We start from the raw sequence: 14693 nt of genomic DNA, 5'->3' as shown, positions 1-14693 counted from the left end.
AATAGCTGGTTTTGATGCCATTTATTAAAAACCTCTGGTAGAATTTGTCTCGGAAAGCCTTTGTGAGAGCTGGCAAACGCACAAGGGTTTGATGCAGTTAATGTATTTTAATCTTCACCCCCCCACCCCTTCTCCTTTTCTGTCGCTAATTGTAGGGCTCTCAGCTGTCTGCCGCCTTCTCCGGGGGGATGGCAGGCTCTGCAGGGACCTCTGTACAAACACAGGCTTAATAAGGTTGCAGTGGCACGGAGAAAAGTGAGCATCCTCTTTGGGGAGGAGGGCTCAGAGGGGTGGGGCAGGGTGCTGGGGCCTGGGTACCATGCCAGCCTCTGACATGGGGGCACCGGGTGGCCTCAGCCATGTTAATTAACCTCCTGGTGCAGCCTTGTTCTCCTTGGAGGAACAAGGCAGATGAATGGGGGAAACAAAGGTGTCCCTTTTCCAGGTGGCTGGGCAAGTGCAAAGTGTTGGTGTTGGACCTCCTCGGCAGCCGGCTCCTGGAAAGGGCTTCCTGGGCTTTCAGATTGAGGTTGATGGGCATCCAGTCTTTTCTGACTGACTTTATCCCTCGCTTGCTTGGTGCATCCACCTTCCTTGGACCCAGAGGACCTTCTGAGCCTGTTCCTCGCTCCCCACCCACGTTTGGGACTTGTGACTTTTTTTCATGGTTTGTGGCCGAAGGCACTGCAGCCCCTCGCGGCATGGTGGGGGCTGTCGGGAGCACCGTAACGTTTGTGTGAGCGATTTGGGCTGTCCCTGCAGCCCGACGCACGGATCGCGCTGATGAGCGGCTGGCTGCCTGGCAGCAGTATTTTGGGGAAAGCTCAAGAGCTCGCAGGGGAGCAGCAAATATTGTGGAGCTCAAGGAATAAACAGTTTCCCCCCAGCACACGGTTTGGGCTGTACATTGCTCCTGTCTCTGCTCCTTGTTCCCGCTGCGTGGAAGAGCTCAGAGCTGTGGCCATGCCCTGGAGCGCTCTACCTGGTTGAGGGACTGAAGTTGGAGTTGTGTTGCATTTAATTTGTGGGTTTTTTTGTCTGCCTCATCAAAGAAAAGAAACCCTGGCCTTTTTCTGCCAGCCCTCGCTCACGTGAGTTGCAAATTCAGCGAGAGGGAGGTGTGGATGAAGATGACTCCCAGGAGAGAAACAGTCTGAAAGACTCTTAAACAAATGGGAACCGAGCAGCTTTGCTCTTCCCCTGAGGGTTTGGCTGTTAAATAAACCCGCCAATGAGTCTGGCTGCATGTGTGTGTTGGTGCAGAAGTGTGTTGGTACATGGGCTGGGTGTTGCTGGGTGTAAGCCACCAGGATGGCGTGCGTTGGCTGGTGCGCTCCTTGACATAGCGATGCATGAGCAGCCTTGGCCGGCCTTGTCCTCCTTCCAGAGTTTGCATGGGTGGTCGTGGTCAGAGGGAAGCTAACGTGGCCTTTGCCTCTTCTCCGTCCCTCTCCAGGGTTCCACCTCAGCGGGACGGTAACGGAGCCAGCGACTGCGACAGAACCAGAGATGACCTACAAGGTGGCCATCAGCTTTGACCGCTGCAAAATCACCTCAGTGACATGCGGCTGTGGGAACAAGGACATTTTTTACTGCGCCCACGTCGTGGCGCTTTCACTGTACAGGATCCGCAAGCCGGACCAGGTCAAACTCCGTCTTCCCATCTCAGAGACCCTTTTCCAGATGAACAGGGACCAGCTCCAGAAGTTTGTTCAGTATTTGATCACAGCACACCACACCGAGGTGCTGCCCACCGCCCAGAAGTTGGCTGATGAGATCCTGTCGTCCAACTCAGAGATCAACCAAGTGCACGGTAATTCCTCCCTCCTCCCTGGGTGGCTCAGCACTGATTCACTCTGCGTTTGGGGCTGGGGTGGTGGTTTCATACTGACGGTGGTGACCTTTGTTTTGCTGTGTTTGTCTGTCGCTGCACAGAGAGAGGTGGCAGTGTCAAACTGACGTGAACGCATGGGTGTTGGGACCCACATCAGTGTTGGCCACGCATCCCTGTTCTGCCCTCTGTTCTTCTTTATGTGTTTATCTGTCAAACACTGGCTTCAACAGGCAAGAAAAGGCAGAGCAGACAAGCTGGCAGTGCACAAGGCACAGCTCAGAGTAGGGTGGAGAAGCCAAGGGTGGAGGAAGGGAGCACGTTTAGTCCCCAGCACAGAAGGACGTGGTGCTGGGACCTGAGGAGCGGGAGGTGCAGCGGGGACGTGGCTCCTCCAGCGTGCGGGGACACAGTGTCAGCCCAGCCCTGCACGTTGCTAAGTCAGATGCGGCTGAGCCGGCCGGAGATAAAGCTTTAATCTCCATGGGTGTTAATTTGCCCATAATAAATGAGTGCCACTGTCCTGACCTACTGCACAAAGGCAGCGGAGATGTGTCTGCAGCTTTGTGTTTGGAAGATGTTTTTGACTTCCTTCCCTGGAAAGCTCCAGCTGGGGGATGGTGCCCATCCCAGCCCTGCTCCAGTTGCCCACTGGCCCAGGAGGTGGCCCAGGCTCCCTGGGGAGTTGCCCTGAGGCTCCCTTCATCAGCCCAAGCTGGGCGCTCCCGCTGTGTCTTTCCAAGGAGCCCAGGAGCTGAGGTTGCCCAGGGTCTGCAACAATGAGCTGCTCCCCACCATGCCTGTCCCACCAGCTGTAGAGCGGAGATAATAAACACTTATCTGCCATGGAAGGGTGTTGCGGGGATTAACACATGCCTGTTAAGTGCTCCAAAGATGAAAAGCCCCATATGCAGCCTAAAATAGGATCTGAACTGGTTGAAACCACACGTAGAGGTGAGGCCAGGGGTCCACCTCCACCGTAGAGGTGATGGCAGCTCTGATCTTAGATATTTTCCCCTCCCTCTATCTGGTCGTTCCTACTCCTACCTTGGGAGAGGCTTTTGTCTCCTCCACTGGGCCACATCTGCTGCATGTATGGTTGTGCTCTAAATTACTGGCTTTTGGGGGGGTTTCGTCATTTTTTGGCATTAAAAAAGAATGAGGAGCTGTGGTACTGCAAGAATCTGGTGAGGTCCGTTCCCTCCCTGAGATGATCCACTGAAGCTGAGGTTGGGCAAGATCCCTTCTTGGCCATTGTTTGAGGCTGCTTTCTCCTAAGCAGACTGAAGAAAAGCTTTTAAGGCTCTGAATATTTATTGCTCTAGAGTCAGCAAAAGGCTGGTGATTGAGAGTCTTACAAAGATACAGATGTTGGCTCTGGTTCAGTATCTGCCTCTTGTTTTTACAAGTGGTTTTAAAAAACAAAGCAAAAATTCTCTGTCCCTTCAGACTTGTGCAAATTCACGCAATCCAGCATGCGATTTTGAACCAACAGAGACGTATTGACTTACCCAGCAGAAGGTGGCACCTATCCGACACCTGTGTGGCTGCCTAGCCGGGGTCACAAGCGAGTAAATGCCTCTGCAAGCAGGAGAACAGCCACGTCTCATCCTGGGGGAGGATGCAGATCAGCCTTAGGATGATGAGATGATCTAAAGATGATCTATGATGTTAAGATGATCTAAAACTGATAGATGTTGCACCCTGTGAAAAGTAAGGCTCAAAAAACCTCACATTCAAGTTCAGAGTGATGTTGTCCAGGGCTTCGGCTCTCGATCCTGGACGGTGTTGCAAGCTTTGCCCTCCTCGTCCTGCCAGTGAAGCCCAGCTGCAGTGCAGCTACGTCACAGAGCTACTTGAGCAACGAGCCCAGGGTGAGGAAGGGCTGCAGGCATGTGGGGCTGCATATGTGAGACCAATTTTGGGGGCTCCAGTTGAAGGGGATCCAAATTTTTCCCCCATCTTGCCCTTCCTGGCTGTGGTTCACACATTCATAGAGGGTTGCTGATCCTGGGATTTTAAATTCTCCAAGGTATTCTGTACATAGAGCTTTATGGGCTTATGTGCACATTTCTTGGCTGTGTATAGTTCAGACCCTTGGGGTCACACCTTCGTTGACCTTGGGGTTGAGGCCAAGGTGGCTTTTGGCAGGCCAGCCTCTGCAGCCCAAACAGTAACCCAGTGTGTGCATTGGACACCTGAGGTTATTACACCTTGGTGCAAGAACAGCCTCTCCAGCAATCCTTTCTTTTTTCTCCAGTTTCTTCTGAGGAGAGGTCTGTTGAGCTTCAGATCAGCATTGGCTCTTCCCCACCTACCTGTAGTCACCCAAAGGGCTGCTCCTTCCATGTCAATGGTGAGCACGTGGGATGGAGCAGCTGATTCTGCACCTCAGGAGCACTCTGGGCTGGCTGGGGAATGTCCCTTGTGCAAGGGGGTTGTCCGGTTTTGTAAAATAAGGCTTTCAGGGCTGTTCCTTCTCCCCCTGCAGAGCCTGAAAAGCAAAGAAAATTGCAGGCCATTGTCTGGCGCGCTTGTCTCGGGGCATCAGAGCTTTGTTCCTTGCAGGATTCTGTAGCCGCGGGCTGTGCACCGCATGCCGATCTTCCCGGCTGCCTTCCTAGAAGGAAATGCAAACTGTCCAGTAATGATGGAGTCTCGGAGTGCAGCCAAGGCGCTCGCATGTTGTCGAAGGATTCAATCTGAGCAGAGAGCCTAGATGTGCCTGCTGCTCTGCTCCCCACTTGACCTCTGCCTGCTTAAGTGGGTCACGTTTCTGCTCTCGTAGCTGGCTGCAACGGGCAGCAGGCTCACAGCGAGAGCGTCTCACGTGTCTGACACCTCCACGCTCAGCATCTGAAGTGGCAGCTGGAGTGAGGAGACCGGGGTGGGTTTCAGTGCTGCTGTGTCCCCTCCCTGAGTGTGTTCCTGCTTGGGGACAAAGTCAGCGGCATGACTGTCCAGCACGGAGCAAGGCTGCAAGGTTGTCATTGCGCCAGCAAATGTGACTCGTGGCTGCTTGGCCTTTCCTGGTGGGGTGGCTGCTGGGGCCAGCCAGGGCCTGCGGCTGGGGAGCTTGGATCCAACAGCCAGGCCTCCGATGGAGCGAGGAGCATCTGGTGGTGGCCACTTTGGCACCCTGCTCCCTCTGCTCTTCCGAGAGCATCAGCCCAGGGCTCGTGTTGGTTTGCCATGGGGCCAGCCTGGCTCAAGGGAAATGCAAGCTGAGAAAGTGGCTCAGGGCCACCAGCTGTGGTGGGACATGCTGGGGGTAGGTGCAGCTTTGCCATTGGGGGGGATCCATGCTCTCCTACCATGAAACATGGGAAGAATATGTCGTTCTGAGGTGTGAATGAGGAACAGAGAGCAATTGCTTTGGTGCAGTAAAGTATTGCTGAGAGGGCCAGGAGGTATCAGAGAGGGCAAGGCTGTGAAAAAGAGCTGAAATGGGAGTTGTAGGCAGAGAGGGAGATTTCGGGGGCAAAAGCAAGCAATGTGGAGGAGGGGGAACTCAGAAGCACCAATGAGTCCTGACAGCAGCACTGGGTTTCCTGCTCTCACAGCATGGATCCAACACCCAACAGCAGCAAGGGCGCAGGGTCCAAGCCATCCAGCAGACCTGGGAGGCAGCAGTCATCTCCTCTTGTGTTTTGGTTCATGCTTGTAGGGAATGATTTGAATTTATTTTAAGAGGAAGACAGGATCAGTGTGGGGTGTACAGAAGGACAGCTGCTGTCTCAGATACATCTTGTGAGCCTGATTGGGATATCTGGGCTTTGGAGGCAAATGCTGGATTCTTCCTGAGGGCAAAAGCCATCTGTGGCCAAGGAAGGAGAGGAGGCTGATGGAAACCACTGCAGGGCCAGAGACAGTGGTCATTAAAATCTTTAATTAGAAGCTTAAAGACAGGAGAGGCAGCTCTGAGGACTGACAGTGCCTGTGGGCCCAGAAGATTTGGGGCTTAGAGGCATCCTTCATGCATCATCAGTGAAGTCTCCCCCTTCCTTGGGTAAGGAGTAGGAGGTTTTGGCAGGCCCAGTGTTTGGAGCTCGGTAACTCACCCTGCTTGAGCGGCGCTTGGGCATGGCAGGGAGAGCTGCTGCCCTCAGCCCAGGAGACATGGTCGGGGCAGTCTGTCTGCCCCACGGAAATGCCAGTGGGTGACACAGTGCCTGTGGTGCTCAGCTGATGCCATCGAAAGGCTTGGGATGCTCTTCTCAGCCAGAAGTGGCAAAAGCCGCAAAACCTCCACTGTCTCGCAGTGCAGGGGCAGCTCCCCCCGAGGACAAGCCAGCGGAGAGTCAGTGTGAATCACCAAGGGGCCTCTGTGGTCCTGCAGAGTCTCAGGAGCTTCCTTGGAGGAGAGGACCTTCAGAAAACTCTTAGTAGGAATGGTCCCTCAGGCTTTGGCATGGGAAAACCAGATCTGCTTATGCAAAAGCCATAAGGAGCCCTCTGCCTCATCTTTTCACTTTTGTCCCAGATGTATTCTTAACCACCTTGAGCCCTTCCCTCAGCTCCTGGGCTAATTCTGTCCTTCACCCGTTGGCCCATCTTGCTCTTTGTGCACAGCAAGTCAGCTGCCAGGTCGGCCACGCAGGAAGTCCCTGCCTGCTTGTCCTGTCGCACTGAGCCAGGGCTAATGTTTGAGGAGTCCTCAGGCGGTCTTTAACTTTGAGGTCATCCCACGACAGCATCTGGAAGGCAGCACCGGTAAATCTATTTGAAATTCTGCCTTCCCACTGGGGAGGAGGAGAAGGTCAGGTCTCCAGGGGATTCGTGTTCCTGGTTGCTGAGCTGATGTGAATTTAAGGGAAAATAACACACCTGAGTGCTGGAGAGAAAGTCTCTGCTGGCAGCTCTTCCCCCTTATCTTGCAGAGCCGCTGGGGTTGCTGAATGACCCCAGAGCACATGCATGGTGTTTGACAAGCAGCTTCCAAAGACGGCTGGACCCGATGCTGGTACCAGCTGGACCGGAGAGCTCCCAGCCGCCATGCTGGGAGCCGGTCTGGCTTCACTTGTCCCATCACTGTCAGATGGATGTGAATCTTCAGGCCACCCTGGAGGTTCCATCCAACCTGCCTCCCCTTGAAAACGAACTGGGAGCCTTGGCGGAGCTTGACTCCTCGCTTTGCTGCTATTTTTAATCCCTTGTTAGAGTTCATTTCCTTTCTGGTGCCTGGTTATTTTCTCTCCGAGGTTTTCTGCTCTTTGTTTATTTGTCCGTGTCCTCCCCACCCCGTGCCCCAAGCTGTTCCTTCATGTCTGTTTTCTCTCTGGACGCCAGAGAGGCAGTCCAGAGGCATTCAGCAACGCCACCACGTGCAGTCATGAGATGGCCCTTGTGAACCGCCGCCACAATGGCCAGCCCTGCTCCGGGTGGCTGCAGCTTGGCCGGCTGGCAGAGCCCTTCTCGGCACCGCCGACCCCGGGGCCAGCACGGCCAGACCCCAAGCCTCTAGCAGGTGCTGGGCACAGTCAGCCGAGGCGACCGTGAGGGAGATGCCGGGGCGGCCACCTGCATCCCTGGGTTGCTTTTACCATCAGTTTATCAGCTCCAGGCACTGGTTAAAAATAATAATTATCCCTTTTTCTTTGTGTTGCCACTCCTGCTTCGGGTGAGATGCTCTGAGAGTGCTTCCCACGCCGCCTGGCTGATGTATCTCCCCTTCTTGGATTCAGGAGCTTGGGTTCAGGATGTGCCGATGCCTTGGCATGACCCACGAGGTCCCACCGCCTCCTCAGCCCTGGAAACCCGCTGCTTTCCAGTCCAGGAGCACCTTTCATTTTCTTCATGTTGGGCAGCTAATTTCTGAGCAAGGCGTTGAATTTTCCATGCCTGGCTTCGCTCTGTTTTCTAATTTGTAGATTTTTCCGGTCCTTATTTCTCAGTCTTTGTGTCCGCCTGGAGAAGTCTTGCTTGGCTGTCAAACAGTTAAACCCTGAGCCTGCAGCGAGGGAGGGTTCCTGCTTGGAGTGTGATGGATTGCATTTTTATCTCTGTTTCTACAGCCAGTGTAAATGGGCTGGTGAAACACTCTTTTTACTCAAGATGTGCAATGGTGTTTCCTTAAATCTGAATCCGGCAGGACCAAGATCCAGCACATCTGAAACAGGGCTCTTTGGAGCAGGAATGCTGCTATATGAGAAATGTGTTACGCAGGCACTGGGCTGTTTTACATGCCGTTCCCTGCTCCTTTGGAGCCGAGACATGGAATCACTCATCGGCTGCGTCATGGCATGCCACTGCTGAAGCCCCCACGGTGTGAACGTTGGCAAGGGGAAGTGGACAAATCCTGCCATTAATATTTAAACCCGGCACAAATCCTGTTGTTTGCTCTTAAATGTTTATCCAGCTCCCCGGTGTAATTGGGCAGCCCGTTATCTGCTGGGTTGCGTTGCACATGTGGAAATCTGCTATTACAACCCTCTCTCTGAATCTTTTATAGGAGAGCAAAATACATTTACAAGCAAATTTGGGTTTTATTTGGAGGCGCGGGAGGCGCGTTACTAATTTGGCTGCGGCCTGAACCCCAACGTGCGAAGTGCTTAATGTGTTGCGTGGGAGGAGGAGGTTTTATTTAGCTGCACGCTTCTTTCCTTGCTGCTTGGGCTTTCCGTCGCTAACACTGTGTGTGAGCAGTGAGCACCGAGGGTAGCCCGAGGAACCCCAGAAAAATGCAGCCACTTTTTGCATCTTGCTAACTCCTCCACCTTTATCTGTCACAGCACCCTCGGTGAGGGACCATGGATGAGCTGAGCTTAGGTGGGATGGGTCACCCCAGGCATCCACGCCCTCCTGGTCCCTCTAGATGCAGCCAGGTGACCCTATAGAGGCAGCCGAGATGACCCGGCCAGTCTGGATAGCCGCAGCTGGGAGCGGCGGGCGGGATGGTGGGGAGGAGGATATTAAGAGCGCGAGTGTCTGGGATACCTCGGCGATGGGGCCGGATAAGCGCTCGTGGTAGACAGATTAGTCATCGGTTCCTGATAGGGGATAATCACTGGCTTGTCTGCTCTTTATCTGCGAGATAAGGACGGGGTTGGGAGAGGGAAGGAAAAGGCACAGAAAAGCTGAGATGGCCAGGATGGACTGTCCCTGGCGTGGTGGTCCCTCATGGCTTACAGCAGGGCTTGGCCACCGGCGGCAGGGGAGCAGGATCAGGGCACGCGTGGGGCTGTAGGCGAAAGCCCTCGTGCTCATCCAGGGGCCATGATTTCCTTTCTGCTGCTTCAGCTCCTGTCCCAATTACGTGGTTGTGTCGACTATAAATTATTCTGCAGAGGGAGCAGCAGCAGCATCCTGTCCCTTCAGCATGGTGCAGGCTGCGCCTCAGAGCTTGCTGGAACCGCTCTCGGGCAGCAACTGTTAGCAGAAATTAAAGGAATTTTGTAAAGGACATTAAATACAAATAGCTGTATCTTAGCAGGTCAGGAGTGTTCTCAGCCTTTGCTAGAGGAGCAAAACCCCTCGGGTTGATGTCCCCTTGCTTACAAGCCAAGAAGAGACAGTCGCCCTGCTGAGCAGTCATCCTGGAGCTTGATTTTCATGAATTGCATTTGAGCTCCTGGTTCAGCAATGTGCGGGACTGGGGTGTGCGCAGCACCCCGAGCTGTCTCCGCATGAAAGCGATGTCTGCTCCCCAACCAGATCCCAGTCAAGTGGGGAAGACATCATTAAGATTTAATTGGGAATGTGTCAGCTACAGCATCCCTTGGCTGTCCATGCAGCACCTCGCTCTTCCCACGCTGACCCCCTTCCTCGCTCAAGAGGGGGATGAGATGGGAGGAGCAGACCAAAGTGGAGCGGAGCATTCTCCAGCTGCGCCAGTCCCTCCTTGGCACTGGTTTTCCCTGAGGAGTTGCTGCAGAGCAGGACTCAAAAGCGGGGAGCTGAAAAGCTGAGTTTCTGTTCCTTTTTGCGCTCATGGCTGCTTGCTGGAGCAGTGCTGCTGCCTGCCCCATCAGCCTGGGAAGCTGGGAGGTAGGGTAGCACTCGGGGGGGAAAAGTGGGAATTGAAAGGGGCAAGGCAAGGGGCGGTGGATCCAAGTTGTTGTTTGAAGCACTTGTGGGGTTTTTTTTTCTTTTTTTGTTCTCTGGAAGATGACATACAGCCTGTGAACACACGTGCATGCCTGCCAAAGGCCCTGCGCTGGTCACGGTTTGCTCTTTGAAGGATTATTGATCCTTTGCTCTTTCCAGCAGAGGGTCTCTCCCAGGCAGGTACACTGATGCACAGGGACTTGTCCCCTGTCCTAAAGCAAATGAGGAGCAGGACCAGGTGTATAACCCGGGGCTCTGGAGCCCCCATGCCGTGGTACCTTTGTTAGACTGTTCCTAACGTGGGGAAGGGCTTGCAGGAACTGGAGCTTTACTGATGCTTAAACAAACCAGTGATGCAGAGCAGGAGGAGGAGCACCCCGGGCGATCCCTGGAGCCAGGGAGCACTCCAGGCTCTGCAGCTGTGCTGCCTGCACCCCCGGGGCTTTGAAGGAAGGCAGGTCCCCGCTCTTCCTCAGCCTCACTTCACGTGGGGTGCACAGGGAGAGGGGCTAGGCATTAGCCCTGTGGTCAGGATCCCTCCTGACGGCTGCTGCCAGCGCCATGGAAGGAGAGCATGATGCTGCTAGCTGGGGCTCACTGCCTGGGAACGTGGTTGGTTTTCCCTCACCTGAGCTGATAAAATAGAGGTGGGTCCATATAAAATAGAGGTAGGTCCACTTCTTGCTGGTGGGACTGCTGACCCTGCTGCTATAAACACAGTTGTCTCTTTTCTCCTCCCTCCCCATCCCCCAAGGTGCTCCCGACCCCACTGCTGGGGCCAGCATCGACGACGAGAACTGCTGGCACTTGGACGAGGAACAGGTCCGAGAGCAGGTGAAGCTGTTCCTATCTCAGGGAGGGTACTACGGCTCGGGGAAGCAGCTCAACTCCATGTTTGCCAAGGTGAGGAGGAGCCGGCTGCTCTCTCCCCTCTCTGCTCGGCGTGTCACGTAGCCGGCAGCTCGCTGGCTGCCCTGGCAGAGTGCCCGTCACAGCTGGGAATCTCTGCTCCAGTGCCTTCTCGCCCGGTCATGGAGCAGGCGGTTGTAATCCAGGCTCTGGGTCAGGCCTGGGTTGTCTCACCCGCTCTCCTGGCAGGTCCCTTCCTCCCATGCGATGGGCTTGCCATGATCCCTGTGCGAGGAGGGCTTTCCCCCATCTCCCCATCAGCACAGTGGGGGGAAGGCCAACCCTGCAGAGCCTACCGAGACCATGGAGAGGTGGCACCAGCCTATGGGCTCTTCTCTTTCTTTGCAGAAGGACCTTGTTTTCATGTTCTTGATCGCTTGGTCCACATCACAGCCATTGCATGAGTGTCATAATGTATGACTATACGTTATACACATATAGATATGTGTATATATTTACACACTGAGGGAGCTGTAGGTTGCCAGCTGGGTGACCATGTCTTAAACACCTCCGAGGGACCATGGTTTGTCTCACCAAAGACCTTCTCTCTGTCTTTCCCAGGTCCGGGAGATGCTGCGCATGAGGGACTCCAACGGGGCCAGGATGCTGACATTGATAACGGAGCAGTTCATGGCTGATCCTCGGCTCTCCCTCTGGAGGCAGCAGGGGACAGGCATAACAGAGAAGTGCCGGCAGCTCTGGGATGAGCTGGGTAAGGGTCACTGCCTTGCAGAGAGCGGCAGCAGGGCTGCCAGGCCAGCAGACGTTGTCCCAGAGGCCTCTGGGGCTCTTTTTTGGGGGCAGAGGCCCTGAGAGATGCCAGGAGCTTACTCTATCCCCTGCTGGGGAAATCCTGGTGGGACAGCTGGATCAGGCCCAAACTGCACAGTTCAACACCTTAAACCAACACCTCTCCTGCGAAGGGGTCAAGGATAATGGGTGTACAGAGTGTGGCTGGACCTATACTTGCAGCAGCCTGGTGTTTGGTGTGCTGCCACGAAGCCTTTGCGAGGGAGGACACTGGGGCTGGTAAACCCCAGGGGCTGGACGTAGCCTGGACGTGGAAGTGCTGTTCCTGGAGGAACCGTGATCTACAGGGGGAAAGGCAGGTTCTCAAGTCTCATCCTGTCTAACAGATTTCTGTCTGCTCTGGCGCACGTTTCCAGGGTGAGGGGGGCAGGATGGCCAGTGCAGAGCCTGGCTTTAAGGGAAATGCAGTTCTGGGTAATTCTAGCTAAGCACCTTAGACACCGGCTCAGCTGGCTGACACCGTAATATCATTAGAATAAAACATTTAGGTGACGTGGGCCCAGGGAGGTTGGTTGTGTGGTGGAGTTAACCCAGCAGTTCTGGGCTCTCCTGGACATCTGGGATCTTGGGTGGATAGTTTGACTTGTGCCATGGTTTTACGAGTGAGTTTGAGCTTCTCTGCAGCCTACTCATAGGAGATGCTGTGTAAGGGCAAGGGCTCATGGGCTGGGACCAAAGGGATGTTGTAGAGCTGGAAGAAGGATGAGGGTGGTCCAGGGTCTGGAGCACCTGGAACTGTAGCTGGGATCACAGACCCTCCTACCAAGTGCCCAACAAATGCAAACATAGCTGTGAGACCGGAGAGCCTGGCCAGACTGCGCAGACAAGGGCTGGGCAGGGGTGGGATGTCTTGCTTCTGTGTGAAGTTCCCTGGATGGAAATAACCACACCGGCTCTGGAGAGCTCATCTGCACTTGCTTGCCAAGAAGATATTTCCAGGATTTTGGGTTGCTGCAGCTAGATCATTGGATATGCAAGGATCCTGGAGAGGTGGCCAAATCCACCAAGCCAGAATTTCCACATGGAAGAAAGCAAACACATTGGTGAAATGTGGATGGATGGGTGTCTGGGCAGGCCTGGATGCAGGAAGCAATTTGCCCAGAATTACAGATTATTTGGCCAGATTTCAAACCTGCTATCCAAGCCGAGAGCCCTCCCTCCTTCCTGCACACATGAGGGGGGAGTGGTTGGGTTTCAATCTTGGCTTAACCATGCAAGGACCAGATTGGTGCACGTAGTTTTGGTCGGCAGAGTGGGAGGAGGCGACAGCACGTCCCCATCAGCAGATGGCAAGGTGGCTAGGGAACATCAGGGCCCTACCAAGGCTGGATCAGCGTGACAGCAGGTGAAGCGTGGTGCCAGCCAACACACGTCAGAGCGAGCGGCTCGCCTGGCATAGGCATGTCATGCAGGAGGATCTGGGCATCTCCATGCTGAAGAGAAGGCCCTGCGGAGAACACGGTGATGGTCCAAGAAGCAGCTCCAGGGCACGATGGGCATGGACTATACTCAAAGTAGGGATTATTCCCCTCATCTTACAGAAGCCTTTTGGATTCGGCCTTGGGCAGCATTTGCTGTAGGAACAGAGCATCCCTCTGAAGGAAGGGTGGAGGCACGGAGGGACCAGAGCTGCAGTGAGTTGGCGATGCTCACCAGTAATGAACATCAGCAACGCGGAGAGATGTCCCAAACCATCACTGGGCGGGTAACGGTAGCCAGGGCGTGTGGGGCGGTGAAGGCACGTTGTCCAGCTGCCTGTGGGCTGCGGATGCCAAAGCTGCCCGACGTTACCGCTGCTGCCAAAGGGAGGGATGAGGGGCCTGTTGCCAGCTGCTGCGGGAAGCCCTGACACAGACCGTGTTCCCCTGCCGCGTGGAAGAGAAAAATGGGCCTTGCGGAAATTATTTTGGGCACGTGTTTAATAATTAATCATCGATTTTAGCAAAGACTGCATCACAGACTTGCGTGGGATTGGAAGAAGATCAGCCTTAAAGAAGATTGTGGATTTATGCTGGGGAAAATGTAAAGGATTTTGCAGGATTTCAGAGTTAAAAAAAAATTAAAATAAAAAGGGTATCGTTTGCTTGCGCATGTGCTGCCAACTGAACATCTATTGCCCCGTCTGCTGGGGAGCCAAAGGAAAGACCTGCTGAATGGAGAGCTCTGTGGCGTGGGAGTATTTGCCCTGGCGCATTAGTACTTACGATTAAAGCCTAATTACAAAAAATAGACGAAAAACCAGCTGAAGTGCAGCCTGACCTTAATCTGCCTGGAGACGGGTTTATTTATCTCGGCCACTTGTTTACAGTGGGGAATTTCAGCAGATTAAGCCAGGGAGCAACCCTGTGGGAAACGGGAGAATTTCTTTGATGGTTTGGAAACTTGGGCGCGGGATCGGAGCGCCTGTCCTCTCTGGGGCCGGCAGCCAGGACCGCTGGGCTGGGAAGGCTCCGACCCCCCCCGTCCCTGCACCCAGCCTCGTCATCAAAAAGCATTTTTGTTTAGAGGCTTAGCTTAATTGTGATCTGCCGCTTTGTTCCCCGCGTAACCTCCTGCTATCGGAAAGTTCAGATGAAGGTTTCTGCAGCATGTGAACAGACACGGAGTCTGACCCGGCATGGTGTTTCGGCTCAGGACAGGAGTCACTTGTGCTGTCAGCTGATGTCACTTGACCATAGGACTCAGAAAACCCTCTTTTCCATCTCCCAGATAACTATCACAGCCGAGACAGATGCGAATCCCTCCTCCCTCCTTGTCCCCACCTCCCCACCACATCTTCCCTTCTGCAGAAGAGCCCAGGGGCACAGCCCAGGCAGGCAGGCAAAGGATGCCTCGGAGGGCTCCCAAAAATAGGCTGCAAAGTCATGAGGCTTCCGAGGATCGCATCTTAGCCGAGCTGTGGGAGCCAAAAATCCAGTGGGCGCATCCCGTTCCTGGGGGCGGTGGAGCGGGGGCACTGAGCTTTGTTATCACCTGTGAGCTGAGCCACTCTGCTCGCCGTTGGAGGCGTGAGCCAAAATTGCCGGAGGCTGCTTTTTGCCCCAGAAGCCCTGGAGCGGGCAGAGAGGGGCAGCGACAACAGGCGGGAGTGCTGGTG

General features: G+C 54.5%; 1 protein-coding gene across 1 annotated transcript in view; it reads left to right on the top strand.

The window, feature by feature from the left end:
• Positions 1-14693, top strand: part of ZSWIM5 (zinc finger SWIM-type containing 5) — a 100254-nt gene that overhangs the window by 69554 nt on the left and 16007 nt on the right. Inside the window, 3 exon segments of the mRNA XM_050900752.1 lie at positions 1457-1813; positions 10632-10780; positions 11348-11498. Coding sequence (XP_050756709.1) covers positions 1457-1813; positions 10632-10780; positions 11348-11498 — 657 coding nt within the window.

Source organism: Gymnogyps californianus, chromosome 8 (genome assembly GCF_018139145.2).
Source record: "Gymnogyps californianus isolate 813 chromosome 8, ASM1813914v2, whole genome shotgun sequence".
Lineage (NCBI taxonomy): Eukaryota > Metazoa > Chordata > Aves > Accipitriformes > Cathartidae > Gymnogyps > Gymnogyps californianus.
The sequence above is the reverse complement of the archived record's forward strand: the minus strand, read 5'-3'. Positions and strand labels throughout refer to the sequence as shown.